Raw genomic sequence first — 17253 nt, forward strand, 5'->3', positions numbered from 1 at the left:
AGATCAAAACAAAGTCGGGAAGTTTTCCAGGGAACATTATTAGAGAGACCTTTACTTATTCATAACGTCTCATATGCCTGCATTTGCACTAAAAATACATTTTCATTTATATAATTTAATGGTAAATGAAATATAAAAAAATTTAAAAAATGCAACATACGGATATGCTAGTGTTGCTGTGGGAGAATTTGTGAAAATTTTATAAATTTAATATATATTGAATATATCAATATATTTATTATGTGTGTTTATATATATATATATATATATATATATATATATATATATATATATATATATATATATATATATATATATATATATATATATATATATATATATATATATATATAAACTATCAAAAACGAAAAATATAGCTTTATCAGTTAAAATGAAATCAATTTAACTGATAATCTAAAAAAAATCTAAAAAAAAGCTTTATCAGTTAAAATCTGTTTCTCAATCAAGTATATTAAAAAAAAAAAAATTTGTACCCATCTTTCTAGGCAATTATTTCATTTAATATTTAAAGATTAAATAACAAGCTTGTATATATTTGTCTCTGAAAACATAAGAAGTAATCATGGCGGATCGTAAGGCTGAATTAGAAAATAAAAGAAAAAGACTGGAAGAAATGCGAAGAATTAAAGAAGAAAGAATAAAGAAGGTTATTTTTAATTTATATATATGTATATATCTGGCCAATTATTGACCTATTTGTTTTTCCTGAAGAATGATAATTTGTATTCCTGTTTGTGGGAAATTTAATTAAATTACTTTGAATAAGCTTACCAGCTGAAACTTACTTCTTGTTTAGCCTAATATATGTGGATTTCAAAAATAAAGTTCTTATTTATCATTAAGCAAAATATTTTTATAACTGATAAAGTTTACTTATTTTTGGTTATATGTTTAAGGTGTTTGAAATGTTGATTTTCTGGGGAAAATTGTTTGTATAAAGACAGATTAGCAATCTTGTTTAGGTCTTACCTACGGGTATAGAGGTTGAGACTTAACACTAGAACTACCGGCAAAAAGTTATATTTACTTTTACCAAAACCAGTCGTTTTGACTGGTTGACAAATACCAAGTAATTGATATTGCTAAACATTTTTTTTTTCATAGATTGACTCTATAAAAATTATTAAATATATAATTTTTAATGTATAATAAAACCTAAATAGGGTGTTGAAAGGACTAAATAAAAAATATTATTGATAATTAAATCCAAATAACAACAGTTTTATTTATGAATGTGAAATATCACAGTAAATTATGCTAATGATTTTTTACTCTAATTCAAAATAAAGATAAAAAATAATATCAAACTAAGAAAAAAACTAAAGTAAACATTAGAATACAAATCTCATTAGTCATCACAAAATAATTACTTTTTACATTTTTTGCAAACATATTTTTTTGTTGAGTACATTTCCCACATACATATTTTTTACACAAAATACACGTATTTGTTGTTTTATTATTACGGCATTGACCAACTTGACACCATTTTCGTATCTTTCGCATGTCTGATGGATGTTTCTTACAATACAAGCTAAGTTCAAGATGTTGAAAAAAACCTGCAGAGGCCATCTCCTTGAACTAGATTTCACTGAATATTTTCTAGCCATTTGCTCAGACGCATCCACACCAAATTTGGTTTTGTTGTAATAAGCAACTGTTTTGGCTAAACCTTTCCTGTGTCGATTTATAATTGCCGATTTAATTTAGAAGCCAGAGGTACACTTGTAAAAAAGTTGTCAGTTGTGATGCATCGTCCTTTCATGATGTAGAGCTCCATAAGTTTCATAACAACAAGTTCCTCAAGAGGGGTTGACTTTTCTCTGACCTCATCTTTTCCTAGATATGGAAAGCCATTTATTATATATTTGTTTTCACATCCACTACTTACCAAAATTTTATCCCAAACTTATCTGGTTTGTTAGGCATATATTGTGTAAACCTACACCCTATTTTTGTTGGAAATAACTGTTCATCAATCGTTATACTTTTGGCAGGTTTATAACAGTTTTGGCTATTATCAATAAATGCATTGCATATCATAGAAATTAGGGTGAATTTGTCAATAGCCAACCTCTGGGTTCTTTTATTCTTATTGTCAAACTGTATGAACCGCAAAATTTCTGTAAAATTGTTCCTGCTTATGACAGAAGTAAAGAAATCTGGTCCCCATTTTTTACTCCACAAATACGAGAGTTTCAAATTTTTGGCTTCATATGCACCACAAGCATAATGAATGCCAATAAAGCCCACTAATTTTAATTTGGTTATAGTCCAAGATCACCCTAAAACTCTTGAGGCTTCCTCTTTCGTACACAATTGAATGTGCTCTATCATATAATTGTTTATGATCAAAGAAAATGCACTACTATACTTGCCTTTCATGATATGTTTTTTTGAATGTCCTGTAGGACAGGCCACATCTTTGAAAATATTATGAATCGGTTTTCTACCAGGTGTACAGCCTTTCAATTTCTCCCAAACAGTGCCATCAGATGCAATTTCTTTTTCAATCTCCTCTTCTTCGCTTTCATTTTCAGATGTTGAAAGTTGGGTTTTCCTTTTTCTTTTTCTTGGATTATTCAAAATGTTCATGTTATTTTCTTCATCATCGAAAGACTTATCTTCATTATCTTTGTAATCACTCATGTCTTTGGCAATTATATCATCTTCACCCTACAGCCCATTTTTGGCATCAACTAGCTCACCTTCACTATCATACAATTCATCGTCTTCGATGTCAGAACATTCCTCAGGAACATCATTTATTTTTTCTAATAATTTTGCAATACTATTTGGAATAGTCATTGGGTGGAATTGATACTAAAATAAAAATCAATCATGAAAATGGGGAGAACTCTAAGGAGACAAATGATAACCAATAGTAAATTATTTTCTTTTCTTATCTCACAGATAAAATGAAGTTTCAATCCACAAAACAGTAATATAAACTCAAAAACAAAAATTTTTCACAAAATTGCACAAAGATCCACATCGAATGAACATGAACAAATAAATGAGAAATGTTTGTGTAAAGAAAATTAGTAGGTAGACAAAAAATCGTAAAATTGTTTTGTCTATATGTTCACTTTTATGTTTATAACTTTGATATAGACCCATCTTTGATATAGTCTAGACTTTGAAGCACCAGTCATTTTGACTGGTGCCGATATAAATAGGTATAGCACTAAATAATTGTAACAGGAACGAATATTAAAAAAAAAACAATTCACAAAATTTATTACTATAAAATATCTAGAAAAGTCATGCAGTTGTTGCAAAAAAATATTTATTTGTAATGGTAATTTTCTTGCTTGAAAATTGAAAATTTCTTGCTTGGTAGTTCTTGTGTTAAGAACTTGACCTTTTAACTACAAAATTATTAAGAAAATTAAATCTCAAAATACTAAAAATAAAATGATTATTGATTACAAATTTTCTTAAAATATTGCTAAATGTATGATTGTTAATTATTATTGCTTATTGTTCTTAAGAATTAAATGCTGTTAAAAGTTAAAAACAAAATTTTGATAAAATGTTCAAAGGTATAGGTAGTCATATTTTTTTAGGAATGAAAGTATTTCAAGTTTCACCTTTCCTTCAATTAGGCAATAGGTTCTTATTACTTAACATTTAAAAATAGCTTCAGATGAAACTTTACAAAATATTAATAAGTATTGTTACTTTATGATACAACATTAATTTACAATGCAACATTGTTATGAATAAGAATATTAAATGTATAAATTTTCATTAACAAAAAGATTTGCATTTTATGTTTTCAAAAACCAAATTTATTGAATACCAGAATTAAATATGGCTATAAAATTTATAATATAATTGAAAAGTTTATAAAGAGGCATTTTGGACTTGAAAGAAATCAGGTAGAACAATTAACAAAGAGAATGGCTCATACAGATACTGTCTTAGATCGAAAAATGTCTAGAGAAAAGATATGTAGATCCTGTAAAAATCTTTATTCAAAGATATGTAAAAACAAACAAAAACAATGATACTTTTTTTTTTTTTTTTTTTTTTTTTTTTGTAATGTTATCTGCAATTCTGGTCAAAATAAAATCAATAATGCAAAAGATGGAAAAATTACTTATGAGCATGTAGTTCTTCTCAAACTGACTTAAATTTTTGGAGTATCCAAACTATGATTACATTTGCATTAACAGAAAGGTTCCTAGCTTATTTTAAGGTCAAAAATAAAGTTGGAAGAGGAGCAACAAGGGGATTTTACTCAGTAAATAAAGACAGCTGCCAAAGTTAAAATAAATTTATGTATTAATAGCTTAAACAATAAACTTCATGAAGTTTTGTCACTTTAATTGCAACCTGCTCAACATTAATCTACATACTTAAAAAAAGTTTTTCAATTTTTTTAGGCTGGTGTCAGTCCAAGTCGAACAGCGAAAAAGACAGATGGAACTTCTGCTTTTAGTGATTCTGGCAGTTCTGCAAATGAAATTGATAGTATTTTTAAAGACTTAGATTTACCATCATCAAGCACCACAGGTGCTTATTTTAAAAAAAAGAATTTGATGTATTTTATAAATCATAAGTAGCTTTAAATTTCATAATAGTTCTTATCTTTGATTTATAAGTTGTCAATGTTTTAAATTTTTTAAAAATTTATTTAGAGTCTATTCAGGCACGTTCTGAAACTTGTTCAATTGATTCTGAAAGTCAACAAAGCTCTCCACCGTATGTTAATTATAATATTATTAACTAACAATCAAATTAAATATCAATTCAACTTCTTGTGGTGTTTAAACTTAAAAGGTTTTAATGTATTTAAATTTATATATGGAATTTTTAATTGTTGCTTTCTTTTGACCTTTTATCAGTTGAGTTGTTAGGATTCTTCCCTAATTTGATAATCAAATTTTTTCTTACTTATTCTAGTAGAATCAAGTTTAAATTCAATCCTAAACCTTCATTTGTTTTATTACTGGATAAACAAAGAATAGAAGTTCAAAAAAAAAAATGAAAACAAATTTTTATTGCTTTTTTGTATTATTATAGTATCCTGTTTATTGAAATGTATGTGTAAAGTAAACAAATACACGAGTTAGTCTCATGAACTGTTTAAACTTTGTGTAATAGTGATTTAGGTTCTAGGTCTCAACTGTAGTCATTAACCACGCTACCTTTGCCTTCCATGGTTTAACATGAAGAAAGTAAACTAACTCTGATTAGTAATTAGTAGAACTTGGGGGACTTTAGTGTTCCTTTAATAGAGATTTCTTTATAGACATGGTGTCTGTGTGTTAAGAGAAGTAGTGATTTTTTAAGTTCTAAAGCTAATTTATTCCAAACACTCCTTTTTTGTGACCAGTGTTGGAAGAAGTAAATTTATAAATATATTTGTTTGATAAGAAAAAAACAATGATTTCATATTTGAATTTTTTTATTTTTAAAAACTTTATCTCAGTCAAAAAACTACAAAAAAGAAATTAAACAGTAGCAGTGGCAATATGAAAGTTGCCCCTCCTCTTTTTTGCGGCTAGCTCTAGACTCTACAGGCTTATCAGAATAAGTTCTCCTGAAATGTGTAAATGTGTGATTTGTTAATAAATGCAGTCTTCTTATTGTCATAAGACAGTTTAAAGGTTTGCCTAATATTTTCTATATTGGAAAAACTTGCAGCATTCCATGGCTTAAGCATTTCAAATATCACACAGCAGTCAGTAGTCTCTAAAAGACATTGGAACTTGATTAAAACAGTTTGTTTGACCTGTGAATTCAGGTCTTTGAGATGCAAGTAATATTATTAAATCTTTTTGCCAATAGGAAGTTTATTGCTTTGGAGGCTCATTGTAATTTTTTCTAGCAAATGCACTTCTGCTTTGTCTATATAGGCATTTTACCACAAAAAAATTGCTATCTACCTCCTTATTGAATTACATTTTTTGTAAATTTAATTTTAAAAAGTTTTAATTACATAAATATTATTGTTTATAAATGTTTTTTAAATGTTTATATAAACTTTATAGAATAAAAATCAGCTAAAAAACCTTAAAACCAAACATTAAAATTTTGGTAAATTACTGATTAAATTTTTTTTTTTTTTAATGTGAATTTTTGTTCTTTTTATCTCCAGTAATGAAGCAAATAAAAGTTGTATATATAAATTAACAAAACTTTATCATAAGTTTTTTTTTAGCAATATCATATTTAGTGTTTTACTTAGTAAAAAGTTAAGCAACTAATACATTTATTTTAGATTTAAATTCTCTCTTTATTGATTTTAATTAGAAGAATTTGATAAGTAAAACCTAATTGCTTAACTTTTGATGCCACATTAAATTCTAACATAAAACATTTGAGTGCTTTTAAGTCAGCATATAAGTCGAAATTCCAAAATATTTAAAGTTGTAGGTATAATGTATCATCAAAACTCAAATCATTTAATTTCAATGCAGAATATTTAAAAAAATTAAATTTCAGGCGGAATTCAGGCACTACAGTAGTTGAGGTGCATACATTTATAGATTTTTAAATTATTTGATTGCTTAAATTCTTTTAAATGTTGTATTAATTAAATATTTATATACAAAATCTGTAGGCCTGCTCGAAAATCTGTAAATCTATCAATCAGTCACCGTGAACCTGTAAATGTTGTCCCTAAGGTAAATCTATTTTCTTACTTTTTATTCCACTTGTCTTGACTCTGTAAAAGCCCTGATTTAAGGGAAAGAGTTGTTAGCTTTATTATCTCCATTAGATAATGAAGATATTGCTTAAAGGAAATTTCTCTTTTTAGGAAATAGTTCGCTACACAAAAGAAACACAAACAGCAGTTGTTAAGGAAACAAAGCCTGAGCCAGGTTTCTATATTGCAAAAACTTTACCACTAAACACAGCTATGCACAAAAGTGTAATAAAGTATGAAACTCTCAGAAGAAAATTTCTCTTTAAAAATTTAGCTGAAATTATTTTTTTTAATTATTTTTAAAAATATTCATTTTCCTAAAAACTTAAATTTGGGTGACACAAAAAAAGTGTGAGTTGTTTAACTTTTATTATAAAATTCATTTACACATTTTCACACCATTAGTAAGTATAGATTTTTTAAAAAAAGACAAATATGGAAAATTGTTGAAATAAGTAAATTAGTTCATATTTCAGTCAGAAATACAACAAAGCTTTTGAATATGCCATGTATTAAAAGGTTCATCCACCACAACAAAAGTAGCACATTTAGAAAGCAAAGAAAACCTTAAACTTAGCAATAAAACAATAAAATTTTGCAATCAGTTTGTCTCACATCAATGTGTAAATAGAGAGTTTAAAAGACTAACATTACATCAAAGAGGCTTCGGCTCATAGATTACAGTAAAAAATCCTTTTCTAACACTCTTAGATCAACTTATAGAAATCAATTAATTTTTTGTACTACAATATTTATATTAGTTCTAAAATTAGTCATTTTTTCATTTTTTGTTTTTGTTTTGTTTTTTTTTTTTAAAAAAAAAAGAACTTCATTCTACATCTTTTTCCACTGTTAATTTTTATTTTTTATTAAATAAATTTTTGTGTATAGCTGTATGTGTGTTATAGCTGTAAAGTTCTTTTTTCTCAAAGCACCAAAAAGTTGTTAATAAAAAGGAATAACCAAATTGATTTCACTGACAAAGCTAAACATTAAACAAGAAGTTAAAACCATTATAAATCACTACAAACATGATTGATTAAGCTACAAACCATCCATGAAGTAACAAAATAAGTAACATATTTCAATGTTACCAAATTAATTTATTAAAAGCTTTAGCAAGTTAAAGTTATAAATGAAATTCATTTTTAAAATCTTTTTAGAAGTTCCAAAAATAGAAGTGGTTAAAAAAGAAGTTGTACAAGAAGATAAAGAAAAGAAAAAGGAAGAGGGTATTGATATTTTGCCAGGGTTATGCAAGAGGGAATGCCAGGGAAGAATGCCAGGGTTTTAATTTATGTTTTAAAAATGGTTTTGTTTACAACTGTTAAATTTGCTATGATCACCGTAGTAGGTATAACTTTACTTTTACTATTAATGGAGTTGCTATGGTTGTAATCACTACAGTAGAGAATTCTGTGGTAATAATCATAACAATAAATGTTATTGCCATGAGTAGTAGCAACTACCATAGTTACAAATTTACTTTTAATAGTTGCTACCATAGCAATGATTGTAACTGCAGTTATTACAGTAGCAATTGTTCTAGCTGTAATCATTGTTGTAATGATTGCTATGGTGTACTTGGTGGGGTAAATGAATGCAATTGGAAAAGAATTATTTTTTGGAAACCTGTGTGTAGATGCAAACAGTTTTTTTTCTTTTCATTATTTTGATGGAATTTTATTTTTAGTTCCAAAAATGGTTGAGCTATCAGAGGAGGTGAAAAACCAAATAATGAATTCACAAGATTTTATGCATTTCTTTGATCATGCAGCTCGTATTATTGAAAAAGCAATTAGTGAAGATGATTATGTATTTGATTATGGTGCTATTAAAGATGAAGCAGAAAAGTAATTTTAAAGTTACAATTACTTAATATATTGGAATAAACTTAGTTCTATATTGTGAGCTACTTAACAGTATATACATTAGTAGAGCTTGATATGAAATAAGGAGTCCAAATTGTTCATGAGTGAAAAAACCATAGCAACTATCCTTGTGTAATAAATCATTAAGGTTATCAATAATTTACTACACAAGGATAGTTGCTATGGTTTTTTTAAAAGGAAAGATTTTAGACAGAATACATGTGTAATCTTAATGTATAAAATAAAATATTAGAAAAAGTTATCATTATAAATAATTTATTGTTAAAGTTGATAACTTAAACTTATTATTAACAATTTCACATTTTGCTAATTTTTTAAAGGTTATCATTGATAAGTTTATGACATGTGATTGAGTTGATAGTGTTATTTATTGTATTATGTATTATCCAATAGAGATATTTTCAAAAGGACCATGTTGATTTTATTGCTATGTTGTTGCATAGTTTTACTCTTACATAGTTGTTAGATCTATCATTATCTTTAATGATGAAAATCCACTAGAATGAATCATAAAAGCTGGATATAAATTCATGGAATTTTAAGTTTTGAAAATGATTTGTCTATGGATTGATTGAACATTCCTTCAACTATTGGTCCAAAAAATGATTGTGAACTTTTGTTGAAGTGCTGAACTTTTTCTACACCTAGAACTTTAAATTATAACATGTGATAAAGACAACTGTTTTTTGACCTTATAGTAACCTTTCTGTCTTGCTCAATAAATTTATAACATTCTGCTCATAACATGAATTTTTAGTTTATTTTATTAGTTTGAAAGAAAATTGAAAAATTAAGTTTAATTGTCTTCTTTAATTAAATTAAAGCACAAAGATTCCACTGTTTTATCTAACAAAAAATATTCTGATTAAATTTTATTCAATTAGAACAGCATCAGCTAAAAATCTTACATTAAATTACTTTAAAACAAAAGTTGTTCTTAAATACTCTAAATTTTTCTTACAAAGTCTGGTAAACAGATTCAATAATTTAGATCAAGATTTTATTTTAACAGATTCAATAATTTAGATCAAGATTTTATTTTAGTGAATCTGTTGCTTCCAAGAAACTTGCACTTAATCGTCAATTTTTTGATGAGCGCTGGTCAAAGCATCGATGCATTACTTGCATGGACTGGTCACAACAGGTTCTTTTTAAATTTTTCTGAGCTATTTTTCAATCTTTTTTAAAATATTCAATGTTAGTAATTAAAACCTTACGAGTGTTAACAGTTGAACTTTAAAATAAATACAAATTTAAGTTGTTTTTTTTAACAATATTTAGCACCCTGAGCTTTTGGTTGCATCATACAACCAGAATGAACTTTCACCTCAAGATCCAGATGGTGTTGCGTTAATATGGAATATGAAGTATCATAAACAAACTCCTGAGTACATATTTCATAACCAGGCATGATTTTTTTAACTTTCTATTCAATATTTTACTTGAAAATAATTGTTTTAGTATAGTAAATATGGCTCATTCATATGGTGGTTATTTAGTCTGCAATTATGTCTGTCTGTTTTGCTCAATTTCATCCAAATCTTCTTGTGGGAGGCTCTTACTCTGGTCAAATTGTTTTGTGGGACAATAGAAGTCGCAAGAGAGCCCCAGTGCAAAAAACTCCACTTTCTGCTGCTGCTCATACTGTAAGCTTTAATTGTACTATAGCATATCACATTACACTAAAATTGCTTACTGTTTGGTTTTGAACTTTAAGTAACATTTACATACATACATACATACATACATACATACATACATACATACATACATACATACATACATACATACATACATACATACATACATACATACATACATACATACATACATACATACATACATACATACATACATACATACATACATACAAAAATTTTTCCAAAAAAGCTAAAACTTAAATTCTCCATTTAGCATCCAGTTTATTGTGTTGAGGTAGTGGGAACTCAAAATGCACACAACTTGATTACTTTTTCAACTGACGGAAAAATGTGTTCATGGAGTTTAGACATGCTGTCACAACCTCAGGTCAGTTGGGTTGTTGTTAAAATACATTTGTATTTTCAGCTTTGTTTTAAAACTAATTGCATTATTGTTATAATAGAGTTTTAAAGTAAATGTGTGGGATTTAAAGTAAATGTGTGGGATTTACAACTTTAGAGGGATTTGTTTTGCACCAAATTCAATTAGGCGTTAACTTTATAGGAAGTGATGGATCTTCAACACACACACACAAAACCTGTATCTGTAACAAGTGCTTCTTTTCAACCAGGTGATGTAAATAATTTTGTAGTTGGGAGTGAGGATGGTTCTATTTACTCAGCTCAAAGGCATGGGAGGTATGTTATTAAAAAGGTTAACTTTTAATTACTTCCAATTTTTCAAAAACAAAAAAAAAATAAAAGTTTAATTTATTTGTCATCATAGTAAAGCTGGTATTGTAGACCAATTTGATGGCCATCATGGACCAGTAACATCAATTGACTATAATGCTGTTCCTGGACCTGTGAGTAGCATGGGCTTTTTGTAATTTAAGTAAACAAAAGTTTTTGTTCCAAATAACTTAGTCGTGGATGTTCAGATCAATAGTTTTGTTACTTTAATTTACTTTAGATTGATTTTTCACATCTATTCTTGACCAGTTCCTTTGATTGGACTATTCGTTTGTGGAGTAACAAGGTTAGTTTATTAGTTTTAATTAGCAGGGTTGTTTAGAATTTTCCTTACTATTAATGATGAATTAGGTCATAAAAAGATTATTTTTTTAGAGCACGAAAGTTTTGTATTCATTTGAAGATAATGGTGATTATGTTCTGGACACCCAATGGTCCCCCGTTAATCCAGCTCTTTTTGCTGCAGTTGATGGAATGGGCAGGCTTGATCTTTGGAATCTGAACAACGACACAGAGGTAAGATCTTTTCTAAGCAAAGACTTATTTAATAGAAATGAATGTTATGTTTTGATTACAGATACTTTGAAAATTTTTGGTGATATTTTAGATTATTTCTTTCTCACTAGGTTCCTACCTCTAGCATTACAATAGCTTCTAGCTCTGCTATTAACCGTGTTAAATGGACCGGTTCTGGACTTCAGTTAGCTGCTGGAGATGATGAGGGTCATATATACGTTTATGACGTCGGAGAGGTGAATATGGTTTAAACTTTTGCATTTTTTGAAGTTTTGTAAACAAAATCAGTGGAATTTCCAGTAATTTTTGCTTAATATCTCTTTTAAATAAACGTTTAATTTTTTTTTTTTTTTTTTTGTTTCTTTTTTAGCAACTTGCTCTCCCACGATCTGACGAGTGGGCTCGATTTTCAAACACTCTTCAAGAAATCCAAGCAAATAATCAAGCTATAAGTGATATTGATAGACCACTATCTCCGACAGCTAATTTATCATTAAGTTTAATATCCCCACCTAGAATGTGAAACATATTTAGTTATGTGGAAACTTTCATTTTCAAGCAGTTAAGACTTTCCGATGAAGACTTCACAAAGACTTACATGAAAACCTAAAGAAATGCCTTTATAGCGGCTATGTGTAGTAACATTGTGATTGTTTAAATATGACGATATTGCTAATTATAGGTTTAAATTGTCAATTTTCTATTTCGAACTTTATTTTTCAATTTTTCTTTCTATGCGACCAAACACTGGATCAGTTTCCAAAGATTTTTAGAAGTAATCTGTTAAGAAATAAGAGCAAGAGAATTTTTCTAGCGTGTGAAAAAAATAAGTGTTGATCTTAATATTAAGATAAAAGTTGATCTTAATATTAATGATTGATTTTGGATGGTGAAATTGTCACGAATGGCTTCTTGTATAAATTTCCAATTAGTTTCCCCACATTATCCAGACTCTTTTTGTTCACCGGGAGGTTGTGGTAAAATAAGTGCATCATTCTGTTTGAGTTTATGAAGTTGGGTAAAATGAAACTATAAGCTTCTTTTTCAATTAATGGGGATATTTCTCCCACAAAAGTGCTTACATTTTTAAAAAAGTTTGGGAAAGTTGAATTTTTAAAGCACTTCTTTGTTTTTAAAACCGAGAAAAGGTTCAAATAACTAAATTTTTGAAAATTTTGACCAATACACCAATAAAAAAAAAAAACCTAAAGGAAGTAAAAAAGTTTGTAATTGAAAAAAAAAAAAAAATTGTGCACAAAACCAAAAATCAAATATGATGAGTACAAAATATCATATGTCAAACGGATCAACTTGTATAAACAAAAGAAGTAATCTGTTAAGAAATAAGAGCAAGAGAAATTTTCTAGCGTATGATATTATTATTTTAAATAATATCACACGCTAGAAAATTTCTCTTGTGAAAAAATGATAAAATTCTCTAGATATGACAACTGGGTGCATGAAGAATGCACCTCTGGTCCTAAAGGGTATGTATGTTATGACTTACTTCTAACTACTTGCAACATTTCTTTTTTTTTTTTTTTTTTTTTTGTTTGCTTGTTTAAACCTTGATTTTTCAAAATAAAAAGATTGAAACATAGTACCCCGTTAACTGTGATAACATCCCCCAGTTGCGGGGGTAACATTTTCAAATGTTTAACTTTTGTTTTAGTTGACGGTTTTTGTAGCAAATAATTTTTTTACTTTTCTTTTAAATCCGTAGCTCTATGCTATGAGCAAAAAAAAAGTTATTTGAAAAATGTTCAGCTGCTCTATAGTCAATAACTTAAAAAATATGATAATTTTGTTGATGTTTAATTCCAAAAGCAGCAATAATCTTTCGTGGTCTGTGGTTTAATACCATTCCTATTTCGACGGACTTTTTAAATTTACGATAGTGTTTCCGAGCATGTGCAGCAGCATGCGTTAAAAAATGTTGTTTCCCAAAACCGTAGCCCATCATCGTACGATTTTAGTCGGTCAGCTAATCCTTTTCTACCAAAGACTTACGGCTGCCTTGTGCCCCTGTTCCGTAAAAATCGTTTCAACTGGTCTTTAAAATTGTACGTAGTATCTATATAAAAACATAATCTTTATTCAAATGATATATATATATATATATATATATATATATATAAAACTCTATTAGTAATTTATCAAAAATGTTAAAATATTAATGATAAATGAATTGGTTTTTGTTAGAAGGGCGTAACTTTTTTTTTTTTTTTTCACGTAATTGAGATTTACTTTTTTTTACACTTTCACCACTTACTAACCGCTTGAACGTCTGTTTAATTTATGAGGAATACTAGAAAGTGGTTATTTAAAGTTTTTTTGACACAAAGATTGGTTTTAAAAATTTATCTTTAATTTTTCGAAAGGTTACTTTTACTGACTTTCTTTTGTTAACTTGTAGCAGCAGCTCTCATTAACGTACCGTAAGCAGGCTGTGTTTATAGACTTGATATGACTTCACTTCGTCTCGATCCATGTTTTCCTGTGCTTTTCCTACGTTTTTTAACAGGCTTCGTTTTTTTTTTTAAGCATGCAACTTCAATTTTTTCCACATATACTTTAGAAAAAGAAAAACTTTAGAAAAACGTAACTATATCTGTACAAAATATAAAATTATTCACATAGAAGTTAGCTTGACAAACTTTTTTTATAATATTAACCTATGTTTAATGACAAAAGACATTAAATTGGTGGTTTAAATTGTGATTTAAGTCGTCCACGTTTGGTTTAACGTGTTCTTAGACAAAATAGCGGTGGTCAAAATAAAGAAGTTTTTTGGTATTTCGATTCTTTGCATTTTAAATACTTTGTTTAAACGGCGAATCTGTGTGTTACTTAATACACAGCAGAACTAAATAAATAATGATTAAATATCAACCAAAATAAATCTAAAATGAAATAGAATTTTTCAAAATTTTATAAGAAATTTTAATACGGTAATAAAAATTTCTCAACTGGCATTAAACAAGAATATAAAATTTACATTAGAAATTATCAAGGGGTTGTTTGTATACCTTATTCTTATAAAATTTAAAGTTAGAATAACATTTTATATATCTCGATTAAAGCCAAACCTTTGGTTTCGCAATTTGATAAATTAGCGCTAAAATTCAGAAGGTGTCGAAATGTTGGTTTTAATTGCCCTAGCGCTAAAAAACGACGCACCCATTCTGTAAATTTGTCGTTGTTCATTTCTATCAAAAACCACATTTACGAATAGCCAATAAAAAGTTTTTTTACTGAACGTTAATAAATTTGACGTGTTTTGTTGATTATTTGGTTATATAATTTAAACAGCTGTCAAATAAAATCAGAGCTGAAAACATCTTCTATTAGTTTTGTCTCTGCATTTCATTGTAAGAAGTCAAAAATTGCAAAATGGATGGCATGACTGATGTTCAAAAACAAAATGTCAGAGACTTCTATTTACAGATGGATTCTATAAAGGCAAACGGTGGGGATTTGACGGAAGTTTACGCGATGTACGCGAAGAAGTACGACTGTGTTATTGGAAATATAATTGTGACGGATTCAGTCTTTGATAATTTTTCACGGCATGTAATAGGCTGTTTCATGGGAATGGATGTTTCTCAAATATTATTAATTGATATTGGTTCCGGGACTGGTTTACTTGGAGAATCACTCGCTAGATATGGATTCAAAAAAATTCACTCATTGGATTCTTCAGCTGAAATGATAGAAGTCAGTAAATCAAAAAACGTTTACAATAAATTTTTTAACGGTAAGAAAATTTGAAACAATTTATTTTTTAAAAAATAAATTGAGAAAGATCGATTTTATGGTACAACAACCACCAATATACTTTGAAAGAATTCATGTCAAAATCTAAAACGACTTTTAACTAGACAAACTAATCTAGAGCACTGTATGAAACACGGGAAGGTTTTTTTTATACATTTTTGAGCAAGTTTTACACAAAGCATAATTACGAATGAAGGACATTTTCTTAAATATCGGATACCTAAGTATTAAATGCCAAGAACTAGTAATAAACTTTTTAAAAAATAATCCTTTCTTGTTTTTTGAGAACGTAGTTTATTTTACTTGTTTAGAATTATTACCAACTTTGTTTAGTACCGTTATTACCAACTGCAACTCCCGGTATCGATGACAATACTTATAATGGTGCAGTTTCAATTGGATCGTTTGTAGAAGGACATATACCGACGGCAGCTTTAGAGGAAGTTGTTAGGATTGTCAAGCCTAACGGCTTTATTATATTTACGGTATATGATCCTAAATTCACCCTAAATTATATGGAGGTATTGGGAAAGCTAATGAGAGATCGAAAGATAGAACTCATCTCGATGACATTGGAACCATATAAGCGAGAATTCAGCCTTAACTTTAAATATGTCAAAGCGCATACAATAGTACTAAAGGTTATAAAACAGTAACAGGTCATACGAATTAAAGTGAGTTTATCTTGAAACATTCTTTGAGTTTCTTGACATTCAAAAGGTTTATGAATATCTTGTTGATTTGTAAAAATTATATAACGAACTAGTTTTCAATAAATTGTGAAAATTTCTATGAAAAGGAAAATTCGTTGCTTTTTCTTTCGACACTGCGGTTTAAGGTGGCACACAACTGAAAATAAGTTTTTTGAAAAAAATCAATTTTTTGATTTTTTGGTATTTTGATTCTATAATTATTCCTTCAACGTATACAAAAATGATTAAACTTAAAAATGATGTAAAAGTTAATTTAGTAGCATTTTAGTAGATTACAGTTAAAAGTAAATCCCCTAACGCCTTAGCAACCATCCAACATTTGAGTTTTTATGAATTCAAAACAGTATAATACAATTACAAACCATGATTTTAATGTGTTATATGCAGACTCTTTTTAGTTTTCCGTTTTAAAAGTCATAATTCAAAACTTAATTTAAAAACATGAGTGTTTTTGGTTTGTTAATGTTAGTCTCTTATACTGTAACTTTTCTCTCATTTTGTACCAAATCATTTTAAAAGTGATTTCAATTTAAGTGGAATAAAATTGAAATGGGAACATACTCAGCAGTGCTGCATTATAATGATGGTGCTAATGGTGTAATAGAAGTTTTAAAGTATTTGCTTGGATGGAGTTGTTACATCAAATTAAAGTATTTGCTTGGATGGAGTTGTTACATCAGTTTCGTCAAGTAAAATTGACAAAACAAGAATTCGACGTATGAAGACAAAGTTAATGGATAAAAGTAAAAGAACTAAGAGAAAAAAACTATGTGGAGTTAAAAAATGTCTCATAGATGATCAGAAAATAAGAAACAAGTGATAGTTACATCCTCGGTGGATTTTGATAATTATTATGTTCTTATTATATATTTTTTTCTTTTTTGGCAATATTTATTTTTTTAAACATTGAAACACATTTTCTCATTAACGAAACTTTATTACATAATAAAATTTTCAGAACTTGTTTATTATAATATAATACTTAGTTTAACCCCTCAGAATTTTAATGAAAATCTATAGAAAGTGAAATATTGACGTTTAAAGTGCTGGATTTATTGATGTTTCATATATATATTAGATGATTTTGTTTAAAATGCAATATTCTGTAAAACAATTTTAATCACAAAAAAATATTACGGTCCAGCAGGGTGAAATATGGCTAGGAAACTATATTCAAAATTTTAGTTCGAGTTGTTGAAGCAAAATCAGGTTATTAGGTTTTGAAGATTTTCTAAAAACACGTGTTTTACAACACATTTTTGGCCATTATGGATAGCAAA

The 17253-nt window shown here is 27.9% G+C and overlaps 2 protein-coding genes across 2 annotated transcripts; both read left to right on the forward strand.

The window, feature by feature from the left end:
* The first annotated feature begins 484 nt into the window (after positions 1 to 484).
* On the forward strand, positions 485 to 12172 carry LOC145190608 (dynein, cytoplasmic 1, intermediate chain 2a-like). The gene is made up of 17 exons (XM_090091858.1): positions 485 to 667; positions 4413 to 4542; positions 4668 to 4731; positions 6596 to 6659; positions 6794 to 6857; positions 7846 to 7914; positions 8376 to 8535; positions 9619 to 9718; positions 9856 to 9981; positions 10074 to 10220; positions 10489 to 10602; positions 10780 to 10913; positions 11002 to 11080; positions 11188 to 11253; positions 11343 to 11483; positions 11594 to 11719; positions 11854 to 12172. The coding sequence occupies exons 1-17, from the start codon at positions 584 to 586 to the stop codon at positions 12004 to 12006; spliced, it is 1821 nt and encodes a 606-aa protein (XP_089947984.1). The 5' UTR covers positions 485 to 583; the 3' UTR covers positions 12007 to 12172.
* Positions 12173 to 14649: 2477 nt separating this feature from the next.
* LOC145196176 (uncharacterized) lies at positions 14650 to 16042 on the forward strand. The gene is made up of 2 exons (XM_080073525.2): positions 14650 to 15240; positions 15594 to 16042. The coding sequence occupies exons 1-2, from the start codon at positions 14877 to 14879 to the stop codon at positions 15914 to 15916; spliced, it is 687 nt and encodes a 228-aa protein (XP_079929651.2). The 5' UTR covers positions 14650 to 14876; the 3' UTR covers positions 15917 to 16042.
* The last annotated feature ends 1211 nt before the right edge of the window (positions 16043 to 17253 follow it).

Source organism: Hydra viridissima, unplaced genomic scaffold, assembly GCF_058129835.1.
Source record: "Hydra viridissima isolate aposymbiotic clone 2 unplaced genomic scaffold, HvirCarnegie_v1 scaffold_6, whole genome shotgun sequence".
NCBI lineage: Eukaryota > Metazoa > Cnidaria > Hydrozoa > Anthoathecata > Hydridae > Hydra > Hydra viridissima.

Excerpts from the sequence above, each read along its gene's own strand:
- LOC145190608 (XM_090091858.1), top strand. The coding sequence starts at position 584 with ATGGCGGATCGTAAGGCTGAATTAGAAAATAAAAGAAAAAGACTGGAA. Across the intron at positions 11,081-11,187 it reads ATAATGCTGTTCCTGGACCT|ATTGATTTTTCACATCTATT; the intron begins GTGAGTAGCATG and ends AATTTACTTTAG. Across the intron at positions 11,720-11,853 it reads ACGTTTATGACGTCGGAGAG|CAACTTGCTCTCCCACGATC; the intron begins GTGAATATGGTT and ends TTTCTTTTTTAG.
- LOC145196176 (XM_080073525.2), top strand. The coding sequence starts at position 14,877 with ATGGATGGCATGACTGATGTTCAAAAACAAAATGTCAGAGACTTCTAT. Across the intron at positions 15,241-15,593 it reads TTACAATAAATTTTTTAACG|TACCGTTATTACCAACTGCA; the intron begins GTAAGAAAATTT and ends AACTTTGTTTAG.